Source organism: Sparassis crispa (assembly GCF_003851025.1).
Source record: "Sparassis crispa DNA, contig_000002F, whole genome shotgun sequence".
NCBI classification, from domain to species: Eukaryota; Fungi; Basidiomycota; class Agaricomycetes; order Polyporales; family Sparassidaceae; genus Sparassis; species Sparassis crispa.
The window spans coordinates 2,476,841-2,490,399 of NW_020939749.1; the positions used below are offsets into that span (position 1 = coordinate 2,476,841).

A 13,559-nucleotide genomic window follows, 5' to 3' on the forward strand; every position below is an offset into this window, starting at 1 on the left:
CACAAAGCTTGATACACACGAACCCACACCAAGCGACATCATCGTTGCTCCGAGCTTTCCACGTCCTCGATCGCTCTCTCGAGAATCCAAGCATCGCGAGGCACTATCTTCTTGTAGTATCCCTGATGCACGCCGACTTCCCTGAAATCTTGCCGTTCATAGAATGATTTGGCACTATCATTCGAGATCTGCACATGCAGATAGATTGAACTTATTTTCGGCTTCGAGTGGGATGCGGCAGCTTCGATAACTTGCTGTAACGCCTTTGATCCCAGGCCGCGCGACCGATAAGGCTGTGTAGTCATTATTGACTTCAGGAACCACGAGAAGTACGACAACTTTCTGCTCACTGCCAGGATACCCATGGTCATGAGATACAGTTTTGACTGTCCGTCCCTCGTCTCCACTCTGCAGCAGATCGTGCCCACTGGAACATCATTATAGTAGACTGCGATAAATTGAGATGCGCTGTGAAACTGGCGCACCGTACGTAGCAAAGAAGACATCGACGCACTGAGCTTGCAGAAATCCTCTACTTCTGGCAGTAAAATGTCTTGGTAGAACTTTTCGCTGTACTTGATGGGGAATAGCACTGAATTGAGCTTTCGTACCGTTCCTTTACAAAAATCAGTATACTATGATGATTGCCAGACGAGGCGTTACCAAGATTATTTGGAGTCAGAGACGACAGAGAAACCCGAGTGGGTGAGCGTTGGGTAGCAGAAGACATCGGGCGTGAGAAATTTCACCGAGAACCAATATTGCCAAAGCCAGTAACGTTCAACCTTCGTGCGTGTGTACGCAGTTCACGTTTCCGCCACGCAGACTTTCTCGACCACTCAGTCCCAACGACTTCAATATCTAGACTCGAGACAAGTGGACTGCTGTCCGCATCCATGTCCTAATTATAATCGGCGAGTCTGCTTCAGGAGCCCTACCATGGTCATGATCACCCGAATCCAGAGGTATCGTGCCCAAGATATCAAACTGCAACAGCTGCTCTCAGGCTCTTCAGCGTGTGTACCGGCATCCCAGTTCAAACTCTACGGAAGCAAAGCCTGGGGTCTGTCCATCATAGTCATGATCATGCTATAATAGCTCACTGATTGTGCTAGTACTGTAAAAGTAATGGCGATAATGGCAGTGAATAGTGAGTCATGTTCAGGTGCTTGGTAACTAGAATGATGACCTTGCTGAATTTTAAGTTGCGTCACATCGGGCGGAACCCTCTGCAATCCTGGTCTCACCATACCTTATCACGGACTTGCAAAAAGGATTTGAACTCATGATACGTTTTGATGTATATTCAGCGTCGTTGAAGAACTTCATGTGTCATGTATATCACGAATGTGTCCGCGGCCATCACGTCTCCAGCCCCAGTCCTCTGGAAGGCCGACCCGTAGAATTTGTCGCAGCAAGCCACGGGTGCTCAGGCAGACGTACTGGCATGCTAGACGCGTCCCAATCTTGGGAGGGAGCATGGAACTCCTCGAAGGCTACTTTAAAAAACTTAGCCGGTGGTTCACCTTCACCTGATGCAAGAAGTTCTGCATGGTTGCTGTTCTTTCTCGGTACTCCTACAGCGCATATGACCCGGTTTGTTCAATTACCCTGTTTTTCCCTGCTTCTCAAAGTAAACTTACCTATCGTCGAATCAGGTCTTCGGTTTGTATATGTTTAAATGTACTCTCTTCGCTGCGGGACATCAACTTCCCAGGGAGGAAGTATTTCCACTTGACATAATCTCGTGCGCTCCGTGATAGGATATGCTTGCAGTTAGGCACGTACTGCATTCGCAACTGTGGTCTTGATGACAGTGTTCACTGCATGACATACACAGCACTAAGCGTTGGGCGGTCGAACATATATGCAATTGCAATTTGTCTCCCTCAGTTACATTCAAGGTCAGGTTTCGCCGTTTTGCAAGTTGCGGTGGTGGCGTCTATGTGCCAACTCTTCTCACGATGGAAGATGGACGGTTTGTCAGGCACTCGGCAAGAACATAGCGTGCCGCTGTTGCAAACGGCCCTCCTGCTAGTTTCTACTTTCTCCGTTTGCGTCTACCCTCCGTGACAGTCGCAAGAATTGGAACACTTCCATATCTCTGCCTCCCGTGCGAAGGCTTCGGAGGTCAAACCCTAGTTGCTATAATATACCATGACCACAGGATATCATTACCATGTCGTCATTTCTTGGCGAGCTCCCTTGGAGCGACCGACTGCCTCAATGTATCCTTCACGCTGGACGTGCGAAGCTTGAACTGGGTAACTAAGCTGACCGTCAATAGGCTATGATTTGTTCTCTGTGTACTCTCTGTTCTACAAATGCTGTGCGCGTCTACTTTGGTCAGCGATAACACGGATGAATCACTGCCAAGAAGCTACGGTTCAGTATCTCGCTCTTCGGATCTCTGGATAGCCGTATTGACCATACCCAAAATCCTGCCAGTGGGAGCTGGATACAGTACATGTTGACGGACTTCCGTAATGCTATCACGCACCGTGGCGTGTGGGGTCATTTCGCGAGCGTGAAACTTAGAAACGGCCGGCAGCGGTAAATAGCGGTGCAATTGATTCAGCTATTGATCCACTTGTTGTACCCTCAGATATGAACCGGATTACCCTGCAGTATTTCGGTTCCAAATATTTCACACTTGATAGGTGTGTGTATTTATTGGCATTGAGTAGCTGTACTCACACGGAAGACCGCCTCGCTTTGGACAGATTCGCTATTAATCCACGCTGTTCGTCGCAATCACTTCGTCTGTCGCCAACGGCCAGTCGATGTGCATATGAGTAGGAGACAAGAAGGTGCGAATTCTTTGCAAATCCCTTCTAATATCGTACAACAGACCACAACGTACTTGCATCGCTGTAAACTAGGTCCGCCTTCCTGCATGCACAACCCGGATGGTCCTGCGAATTTCCGTGAGCAACAGAAAAGCTGCGAGCTGGATGGGACGATTCTACCTATTCTCAACCTGTGTCCAGGGCTGTCCTAATGTCCACCCCCCGATAATTTACGTCCGTGTCTCCGATTTTTCGGACGCTGGAGGGTAGCGAGGTAGACATCGTTGTAACTGCGGAAGACGCATCTGGAATTCCCTCGGGCATGATCGTCATACTCCGCCATAGTTGCCCATACGCAATGCCATTTCTGGTCCTCCGCGAATTTCAGGGCGATCCCTGCATGGTCCTGGTCCCACCGACTCTCCTTCGCGCCCAGCTCAAACGCCTTGTCCGCTAACGTGATAACCGTCGCATTCAAGATGGTGAGATCCACCTTACACTTGCCGCCCGGATGGTTAAAAATGGGCTCAAGTTCGGGATCCATCTCGATCTCCTTCGGCACACCGCGATGCACCGGATCGTACCCGTCGACTAGGATCTGGAATGACGTGTTGTCGGTGAAGTGTAAGCTGACAGTAGGGTGACGGTGAGATCGGTGGACGAGCTTCAGCTTCTTGCCAATCAATGTGGAGGGTTCGATACCGATCTGTGGTCGTCGTCCGCGAGGAAGTGAGGGAGGAGTCGAGCGAGTTGGGGAGGAAAGTGGGGAAGATGATTCGGACGATGAAGAACTAAAATTGTCGGTGAGATGTTTTGAAGACATCGTAGATATCCATTACAAGCTTGTGCAGAAGAATTCAAATGTTCGCAGCTCAGAACTATCCGGGGTGCAGCGGAATGGAGGGGGGATGTCGCTGAAGGAGTTGAAGTTATAATTTCAAGCTGTTGACGACGGCCGCAGTACTGGCAGACGCGCACACGGCGCACAAACATCGAATACAAATATGGAAGCACTTCCCATATGTGGGAAGACGAAAACTTGAGAAACCCAAAGAGAAACTCCCAAAGATTTGTGAACAAATGCGGCCCAAACAAGGCCGTGGACAGGACAAAGAATTTGTTCCATTCTTCGTTACTTCCAACTTCACCACGCGGATACTGAACGCCCGACGAAGATCCATTACACTAGCGTACAGTTTCGACAAGTTACAGTAGTAGATACAGTATTTAAGGCGCTCTAACATCACCGGGAGTCGTAGTGTCCTCCACCCCAACACCGCGCTCCAAGTCCTCGACAGGAGTCCGTCGCTTACCCTCAGCCTCGGCATCGGCAGCATCGTCCTCCACCGCGAGCTCAGGTGACGAGGGCCGCGCTTCGCTCGCTGGTGCTTCAATCCTGCCAAATTCCTCTGCCGGAATGAAGGGCAAACCAACGGTCTGCGATTTCTCGCTCTCGCTGGAGTTGACGGGTCCTTCTGCGGACTTTTCCCCGCTCCTGATGGTGATGCGCTCCAGAGTGTATCCTTTGACGAAGAGCACTGATACGACAGAGATCAGCCCGTTAACTTGAAGCGTGGGGAAGAATGCCCACCAAGTATGAGTCCAACGCCCAAGAGCGGCGTGTTCACGAGCCATATCACGCTGATAGCCTGACAATACGCCTTCTGCAGCGCGATCCGCGTAGCCGTATCCTATACGTGACTACTGTAAGTGCATATTCGTTGCAGAACCTTTCGACAGGACTTGCAGGTATGTTTTTGACTTGTGGGACAAACTGCTCCAAGGCCGCAGGTGATGTGTTGATATTCAGCCCCGGAATTTTGGCGACTTTCTTGCGCAGCTCCTGTGATGGTTCAAGTCAGAAAGCTCGTTTAATAAATCGGCGACTTGTACTTACGCTCGATATGATGGCTTCTCCGATGGATATTCCGATCGTCCCACCGAGCGTTCTGAGACCAAGATGTTAAGGATACTGGTGAGAAACAATTTCAAGGGGAAGCATGCCTGATAAAAATGAAAGTCGCTGTACTGGTCGCCATGTCCTTGAGTGGCATGGCGGCTTGCAAACCGATCAACGGCGCCTGGGCAGAAGGATTTGTGATTATGTTTTTGCGACAAAGATGTCGTTCTCTTCGATAGACAAACCTGGAAGAGACAACCGATCCCAATCGCGGCAACTAACAAATAGACCACCTGTTCTGCTCTGGGTGAACACGCATTCAGAAGGTGAACAGAAGGACATGCGTTGTCCGCGATGCACGGACGTACTTTGTCGAGCTTTCACTCAACTGGATCATCAGCCCGTATCCGATCACAATTACGACCCACGAGAACCACATCACAGGCCTCCATCGCTTGGTGTACGAGATGATTATGCCAGAGATCGCAGATGTACCGGCCGCACCGAGAGAATATGGGAGCATTCTGTGGATGTGTGAATAATGCTTCGCAAGGTGCATGAAGCGAACACAACACACTTTACGCCAGAACCTGTAGGAGAAGAGCCGAGCACCTGGAAGTAAACAGGTAAGTAGTATGCGCCTGTCGGACTTATCAGAAATCACAAATATACACCCCCTCCGAATCAGTAGTAACCTACCCGCGAAGAACGCAAGTGCGTGCAGCAACACTGATATCAAGAGGAATGCCGTCGTCCGTACCTACGTTTGCACAGATTAATCGATCGCGAAAGCGTGAAAGTCAATCGTTGCAAGCTCACCTTGAAAAGACGCGGTGGAATGATCGGTGAACGGGTGGTGTACAGCTCGTAGATCGAGGCAGCTACCAATAAGCACACCCCGACCACGAGCGGCGCGATCGTCTGAGCAGTTGACCCTGTGGAGAGGTCATTAACAATTCGCGTTAAACGCCACTAACCGAAACGGCACCCACATCCATTTTGGCTGAAGTTGAATCCGAGGAGAAGTAACACCACGCCGACTATGATGAGGATTAGTCCTACGAAATCAAACTCGCGTAGATGCTCCCGAAGTGGTCGACCATGATGAGGGTTGAGGTTCAGGAAAATGAAAAGAAGGGCTAATGCGAGTCCTCCAGTAGGTCTGTACGACAGCTGCGTATCAGTATGAATGCAACTGGGAGAGGATGGAAAGGACTTTCAGATTGATGAAGAAACACCTGAGGTGCGGTTACATTAATTATGGATCGTCTGAAACACGCTGCGAGTACACGCACCATCTCCATGAGACATGTTGGGTGAGCACCTTTACGGACATACTTCAGCAGAATATTTTCTGAATCGAAAGAGACCTCTTACACCGCCTAACAGAGGCCCAATCACGCTACACAGTACGACGGGAATGAGTAGGTAATCTCACGGAACTTATGAGGAGGTGATGTCACCTGGCAATTCCCCAAGTTGCACCGATGAATCCACCGTATTTGCCCCGGCTAAAGATCTGTTAGACGACATTTTCTCCACACTCAAAGTGATTACCCACTCAGCAAGCGAGACGATGTCCGAGATGGTGATTTGCACAAGCTGAATGATACCGCCGCCGCCTATGCCTTGAATGGCACGACACACCACAAGCCATGTCATGTTCTGCGCCGCGCCGCACAATGCAGACCCGATCTGCCACCGGCATTGCCGGAACGAGATGAATACAAGGAGCGAACTAACGCCTACACATATACGTACCAAAAAGAAGACAATTGATGTGTAGAGGACCGGCTTGCGACCTGCGAACGCAGGGTGAGGGTAGGACAGTGCGACAGAAGAAATCCCATACCAGCAAGATCGGATAGTTTGCCGTACATTGGAGACAGAGCGGCAGCGGCCAGCAGGTATGCACTGAAAGTGAACTGTGTCAATCGCATCTGCGGGGCCCATAAACTTCAAACAGACGGACGTTCCAACCCAACTGTAATCCTTCCCTCCACCGAGCTTGGCGACTATCGTGGGTAAGGCGGTTGATACAATTGTCTATTAGGCTCGTCAAAGTTCAGCATCCTGAACACGAACGGACAAAGCCCGCTTCAATACCTGATCCAAAGCAGCGAGGAATATGCACGCCATGAGCCCGAAAAACACGATAGGCAACCTGTTCTTGGGCAAAACAAGCTCTTCTTTGGCCTGCCAGGACGCCCCCGGCTTATGTTTTACCTTGGCGGGTGTCCCTTCCACGCCTGGTGTACTCACTGGCTTCAACGGTGCGGGTGCGAGCTGTGCCTCTCCTGACCTAGAAGTGCTCATCTCGGACCTGCGCACGAAGGGAAAGCTTTCAATGCACGGTGAAATTGACCACCTGGGAGGGGACAGCGCCGCGAAGTGGTGAAGAACTTATAGGTTGGGGTATGTATGTCCAGGAAGTGAAGAACTTGACATCGAGGGGTATGAGATGACGAGTTGACTCGGCGGGACCTGCCTGAAGAGGTCGATCGCTCTTGTTGATCCGCACTCGAGTCACCTGGACACAATCGACGCCCAGGCACTCTCCATAAAAGGAAACTCACCGACGCACTGGTTCCGCGAAAGACCAGCCGACCGCAACAGCCGATGCGCTGACGAACAGAGAAATGCAAGGTAAACAGCGGCATAAATCATACTGAACTCTATGGACAAGCATGTCAGTACACAGTCAAAAGAAACGGCACATGAGACGGGACACGAGACATAGCAGAAACAGATATGTACAGAGTCGGAATAGATATCCTCGTGATTCTGACCCTCTCCTCCCTTTCGAAGTCGACTAAGAGGACAGGGTAAGTCACACAGTCCAATAAGTATACAGGTTATCGTACGGTACGGAAAGCGTGTCGGATAGCGACGGAAGATTGCACGGCCCACGACTCGCTACCGTAGGATCAATCGCCGGTAATTTCGGGCCTGCCATTGCGAACTCGGGTACGTCGTACGCTTTGGTGTCGATGCTCAAGTCTGTAGCAGCAACGCCAGTGTGGTCCCATCCGCTGACGAAAGGCGCGTAGCGGAACGTAGCAGGCGAAGCCGTCGGCAGATCGGTGAACGTCGTCATCTGAATCGTTCTGTCGCCACTACTGTCGGAGGACGACGATGCAGACGACATCGGCGAGAAGGTGAGCGTGGGGGTGGACATCGATGGCGAGACATCTTCGCTGGGCTGCGTAGCCTCCATTTCCGCGGCAAAGGTGTTTGCATCTGCCTCTTCTGGCAACCCACAAGTGGCGAGAAGCACCTCCGGGAAGGCGTCGTAGTTGCTGGCAGAAGACCTCACGGGAATGGTTGGCATAGTGGCGTAGCGTCGCAGTCCCGACAGAGTAGTGTTGCTCAATGTCCGAACAGGTGTCGGCGCTATGAACGTGCTCGTGGACGGGTTTAACCGCGTCTCCGAAGCCGCCGCCGAAGTCGGCCCAGGAAGTAAATTTCCGTCGCTGCTGCTCCTAGCCACACTCCTTCCATTTGCAGGTCGGTTGACGCTCTTGCCGACCCATAATCTCCATCCAAGAGCGTCACCAAGTGCACGTTCGCAGCGTCCAATCTCGCGAGGAGGCAGTCCTGCGAGTTTCGCCCACGCGCGATTCGAGTACGAGCGATCTTGCATGAACTTCGAAGCCAAGATCAGGCACGCGAGAAATGTCCGACGTGGGCAGAGAAGCGGCGACGGTAGCGGAGGAAGGGGCGGAATGGAAGGGGAGCAAGTCTGGGAAGATGAGCAGGGAAGAAGAGTGGGGTAATTCAATCCAAATTGAGTCTGCGGGTCGGTATTGCACACTGCCTCGAAAGAGCCATCAGCCACACGAGCCGCATCAAACGAATCGAAGTTATGGGAGCCTTTGTGACTTTGGTAGCCATCGTCGCCGTGAGGTGTGTCGCAGAAGGTAGGGTTGACAACATCGAGCACAACCGGGGCATCGTTCCCACTATTGTCTTCGTCTTCATCCTGCCTCGACTTCTCCTTCCGAAGGATCTCAGGAATTTTGCTGCGAACTGCTTCTAAATAACAGAGGGCGGTTTGCAAAACACCCGCGGACGTCCGCGATCGACGAAGAACCTCATGCACGAACCCTTTGATCGGCACAAGGTTGGTACCTCGAGATGAGTCGGCCGACGAATGTCGGGTGTAAGCGAATGAGTCGGATCGACAACCGAGCGGCGATGGACGAGTAGTGGGAGTGATAGGAGAAGGCAATTGTATGTTTCGCGCAGAGAACAGGGCGGTACTGACGGGACCAGGACAACTCTCGCGCGGAATTGATACAGAATCTGCAGTGCATGGATTACGAACAGGGGTGTTGAACACGTGCGGAATGTCCTCCTGATCCCAGATATCGCATAACGACTTCACCGCCTGATCTGCATACGAATCACAACATTAACGACACCGCCGAAAAATGCATGGGGTATACAGTAAGGACCAGCCTGAGGCTGATACACTCCCGAACTTTTCAATGGTCCAACGTAACTCAAATCTTTGTCTGATGCCGTGACACCAGGCAGAAGATCTGAAAATGACTGCGGGCCAGCCCGATCGCGTAGATTGGTAGAAGAGTGAATGAAACACTGACCGACTAGACGAGTCACGTATCTGGACTTTTGCACATCCCGGAAATGTCCGGCCAGCGATGGCTGGGAAAGGCATTGTCCTTTCAGGCGGTCGAGTTCGTGAGCGGAGTTGAGGTCACTTGTTTGAGGAGAGACAAAGACAGAGGATGCGGGGGTATTAAGGTAATTGACGGGAGAATTGCGTGTATGGGTAGGAGTAGTGGATGGTAAAGCGATTGCAGAGTAGGGTTGCCAGCGGGTCCTAGCGCGCGATGCGCTAGGACCGCGATGGGATAGCGTATGAGAAACAGCATGCATTTCCTAGGTGAGATACCGAGCGCTGAATTTGAGTCGAGGTTACGAAATGCGACAAGTAGACCGGAATTGTAAAAGTAGGATTTAGACCAAAGGAGCATTAGCAGACAAAGAATTGGACTTGGCGATAAATATAGACGAGAGATGTTCGGTTTTCAGGACAGACCAAGAGGCGAGAGAGACGGCGAGAGATGGCTGAGGGTATCTGAAGCGGGTCATGTATGACGAATACATTTCGATTGATTGAGGTTTAGCGGACGTCCGAAGTCACAGACTTTGGACTATCCGGGTGTGATTCGAGATTCCTGCCTGCGAGAGCGAGAACTCGAAATGAGAGCTGGGTTTGTGTGTTGTTCCTGTTGGGACAGCTATGCCTGGGAGATTGACGGGGAAGATATCGCAGACAGTGCTTATAAGGGGTTCGCAGGAGTCAGAGGAGTCAACTCGGCTAAGGCCGCTCGACCCGCCACAGAACAAATAGACCACAACAACGAGGAGTCATTGCACCCACGGGCCATGGTTCTCCGCACAGCAGCAGCTGTGGGCCTGTGGCTTCTGAAAGGCATGGAACTGCCATGCCGCTCTCAGCCTCCGCACTCCCAGTCGGCCTTCCACATTTTCGTGACCCTGTGTATCTGCTTCATCATCACCGTGCCCGCAGTCGGAAGGCGTTTCTATACCCAGCGGCCCCACCTACCACCTATTATTATTTTCCATCATTGCGTTACTCGGGAGAATTTGGTTGTCACTGCACCGCAAATCGTCGGTGGCTAATGCGCACTTTTCTTGGTCCTATTTCCGATCGCACGTTCACTTCATCACGACTCTGGTTCCATGTTGTGAGCAGTAACAAATGTTCAAGTTGTCTGCGGCACTTGTTGTACATGCTTGTCCAGAACTCAATCTTGACAACAGTAAATTCTCGGGCTTTCAAGGAGTCGTGCAGAAGGCTCGACGTTGTAGCACAATGTACCGGTGAGCCTTCGTCGTCAGAACCGTCAGAGCCAACTCCTCCTACCTGAGAAATGCGTGTTACTCCATAAAGATGCGCACCGGGGCTATCTGCACCAGCATTCTTGCGTATCTGTTCCCATGATGATCAGGTAACTTTGACCACCAGGGAGCGTCCATCGCTCCTCTTTAGCTCTGAGTCGGTTTCTGTTTAACGGCTGACTTGTAAGTTTGAACTGTCATGACGACGTGCTTGAAAGTGTCTGCGCCGATTTCTGAGGGCGGTTGGAATCTCAGACAGCTATCTTTGTACGGCTGGTGCCCTATGTGAGGATGACTCAACTTCGTGCGCGTTCAATAGCTTTCTGTCCGTGGATGACTCGGAGCCCTTGGGCGCTGTCGGTGGCTTGTACCACTGTTCAGAGCGCTTCGCCCTGCATATCTGTATCAGGATTCCACCAAACTCGCTCCTTCGCAGGAAATTTGTCAGGTCCAGCACTTATCTAGTGCTTCCATCATCACGTCCATGATGTTCTGTCCACAACGTTGACGTGCTACCCAGCATTTCTCGGAGGTGAGTGTCCGCACCTCAATATTCTTCCCATGGAAACTGTTCCTTGACAAGTCAGTTTGCTGTCTGTGTACACGACTCCTCAAACTTACTCCTCGGTTTTTTTTGTTGTTCAGAGAGGCTCAAGTCCACTCGTATCTCAATGAGTGGGAACAACTCCGCGGTCGCAAGCTCGAGAGGCACCTAAAGCGTCATTCCGGCTGTACCCCCGGAAGGCGGCGTTTAGGTTTTGAATTCGTTCCTGCGGTTCTCAGTGCTAGTCCAGACTAAGTATCAGGGGATCATTCGTCAAACTCACATGCCCGGGCACATTTTGCGTTTACTGCGCTGATTTTTCCTAGTTGTCAGTTCGAATTCTGTTTGATTGTTCGTTGCGGGTTGACGTACTAGGAGCGTGTATCCGACCGTCCGACGGGAAGCCCGTCAATATCCTTGAGAAATATATCAGTCGGGTTTCTTGACGTGACCTCCTCCAGGTCAGCTTCGAGTTCTGACTCGAATTCTGATGCCGGCGCATCATCTCTGTTCTCCGGAGACATATCCTAACGTTATTCACCACGGCTGCTTTAGCGCTAAAGACCCGAACAGTTGTAGGGTTTGCTGTCTGTCCATGCCCACACCTCAGCGGTGCGTGTGGCAAGCCACGGTATCGATTCTGCATAGGTACTTCGCCTTACAGAGGTTGGACTTTCAATCCTTCGCTCCCGTTGCTCATTCGGTTATCAGAGTGCGTCGTCGACGACGGAGTGAAGGCACTATGAACATACGCTCGCTTTCTGGTGCATCTCTGTTGATGGCTTGGGAGTTCTTACCTCTAGTCCACTTCTCCAACTAGTGCCTCGCCCTTACACCTGCATACTGACGGTCGAATAAGCAAGCTCTACGAGACTGTGCACCAGCGTCAAGCCCTTGTTTGTCAGTCTTAGTTGAGTGAGTGTCCTTAGCCGCTTATTTTCTCTGCTGATGCTCCCGCTGGCGACAGGACTGCTGCATCTCAGATCTGCTCTTGGGTGGCGCACTTATACAGTAATATAGTGTGGTCATCCAGATTAACCGTTGAAAAGGCACTGGGGTCTCTCCGACGAGTCGGCCCTGGTTCCTTCAATATGGCTGGACCATCACGGGTCGGGCAATTGGGCATGCATCCGCTTGTTTGCAACTTGGATCATCACTACGATGAATCCGTGCAGCCATGATGTTTCAACCGCGTCTCAAGCCAATTCTCCGCTCTTCATATCTATCCTAAGGCCATGTACTCGGCTACGCCACAGCTCGTTGATTCCTAACTCCACTTCAGCTTTCTGTGATACCTGGCTGATCCTGCTCTCGCTATACGCTCTGCTCTAAGAACACCAACGGATTTACCTTCCTACTGCACGAGAATAATGCTTGACCCCTCTAGCTAACAGCATCGATATAAGTGCGAGATTTTGCAAAATTTGGGGGTCACGTTGTTCTTGAACCACAGAAACACTGTCAGAAGCAAGTCGAAAGAGCGGGTCAAGATATCTGTATCCGGCGAGGTATCCCACGATTACTTCCTTAACTTAGGTGCTGTCACTCACGGTGATGCGCAGATGGTTTCCTCTTTGTGGCAACGGCTGTGAGGTAATGACAAGTGCCTTGCCAGGTGCTCCTTATCATATGCACATCAACCTGAGCCCCACACCAGTCCATCTTCTGATTCGTACTATACCAATCATCGGCCTATCCTGCAGTCTGGTTCGAGCATGCACTGTGTACTAGCCTCGTATGTGTGTCCGTCCGCCTAGTCTCCAGAAGACAAAATAGATGATCACAAGATCATCATTCCGAGCCTGGGGAACTACCGCACAGCCTATACCACCCATAGGGATCCCCTTGTCCTCCTGACTGATTCTGTGTGCGGAACTATTTCCCGGCTCCGATGACTTGTGTGCACCGATTGTTGTCTTGCCTTTTCAATTCTGATTCGGTCACACCTCGGACTCTTGCTTTCCTCGATTCAGGTCGTCCTTGATTACCAGGCTTCTCACGTTGTCCCCGTTGGTCGCATTCCGACGAAGTGTATCTGATGTTTTTCAGTTTTCTATAGGCATGCGATGCGTGTCCAGTTCTACCTCTACGATGCGCGTTCTTGTACTCGAGGCTCAGGTGGGACCATATTGGAATGCGCTGCCAATCAATGCGGAGGATTGATGCCTTAAATCGACGGTCTTCTCCCTTGTCGGGGCCTCGATCATTTGAACGCCTTCGACAGCGCCAGACTAGAGCCAGAGCCAGTCGAGGAGCGGGTCTATAGACCAGAACTACACTCGAAGCAAGTCACACAGCGTGTCGGTCATATATTGTGGTAAGATGTCTACGTAGCATGAGTGTTCGCCTGTCTAGAATTTCGCTAATACCATATGGGAGAAATTGTCCATGACAACCACCTCACCTAGACTGAGTGAGACATGCACCACACCCA

The 13,559-nt window shown here is 51.2% G+C and overlaps 4 protein-coding genes across 4 annotated transcripts; 1 reads left to right on the plus strand and 3 right to left on the minus strand.

Moving 5' to 3' along the window:
* Positions 1 to 38: 38 nt before the first annotated feature.
* Positions 39 to 730, minus strand: SCP_0308290 (predicted protein; the record flags this gene model as incomplete). Its single annotated transcript, XM_027756216.1, has 4 exons — positions 39 to 293; positions 351 to 448; positions 515 to 616; positions 664 to 730. 4 exons carry the CDS (start codon positions 728 to 730, stop codon positions 39 to 41), a joined length of 522 nt encoding a protein of 173 aa, XP_027612017.1.
* Positions 731 to 2,997: 2,267 nt separating this feature from the next.
* SCP_0308300 (hypothetical protein) lies at positions 2,998 to 3,612 on the minus strand (the record flags this gene model as incomplete). Its single annotated transcript, XM_027756217.1, has 1 exon — positions 2,998 to 3,612. One exon carries the CDS (start codon positions 3,610 to 3,612, stop codon positions 2,998 to 3,000), a length of 615 nt encoding a protein of 204 aa, XP_027612018.1.
* A 404-nt stretch (positions 3,613 to 4,016) lies between these two features.
* On the minus strand, positions 4,017 to 9,591 carry SCP_0308310 (hypothetical protein; the record flags this gene model as incomplete). Its single annotated transcript, XM_027756218.1, has 21 exons — positions 4,017 to 4,327; positions 4,381 to 4,480; positions 4,537 to 4,632; positions 4,687 to 4,738; positions 4,794 to 4,870; positions 4,935 to 4,992; positions 5,058 to 5,213; positions 5,267 to 5,330; positions 5,389 to 5,449; positions 5,509 to 5,624; positions 5,682 to 5,851; positions 6,153 to 6,200; positions 6,251 to 6,384; positions 6,451 to 6,491; positions 6,542 to 6,603; positions 6,662 to 6,735; positions 6,796 to 7,012; positions 7,274 to 7,364; positions 7,479 to 7,501; positions 7,554 to 9,084; positions 9,297 to 9,591. 21 exons carry the CDS (start codon positions 9,589 to 9,591, stop codon positions 4,017 to 4,019), a joined length of 3,777 nt encoding a protein of 1,258 aa, XP_027612019.1.
* Positions 9,592 to 9,918: 327 nt separating this feature from the next.
* SCP_0308320 (hypothetical protein) lies at positions 9,919 to 10,362 on the plus strand (the record flags this gene model as incomplete). The annotated part of the gene is made up of 1 exon (XM_027756219.1): positions 9,919 to 10,362. The coding sequence occupies one exon, from the start codon at positions 9,919 to 9,921 to the stop codon at positions 10,360 to 10,362; it is 444 nt and encodes a 147-aa protein (XP_027612020.1).
* Positions 10,363 to 13,559: the final 3,197 nt, after the last annotated feature.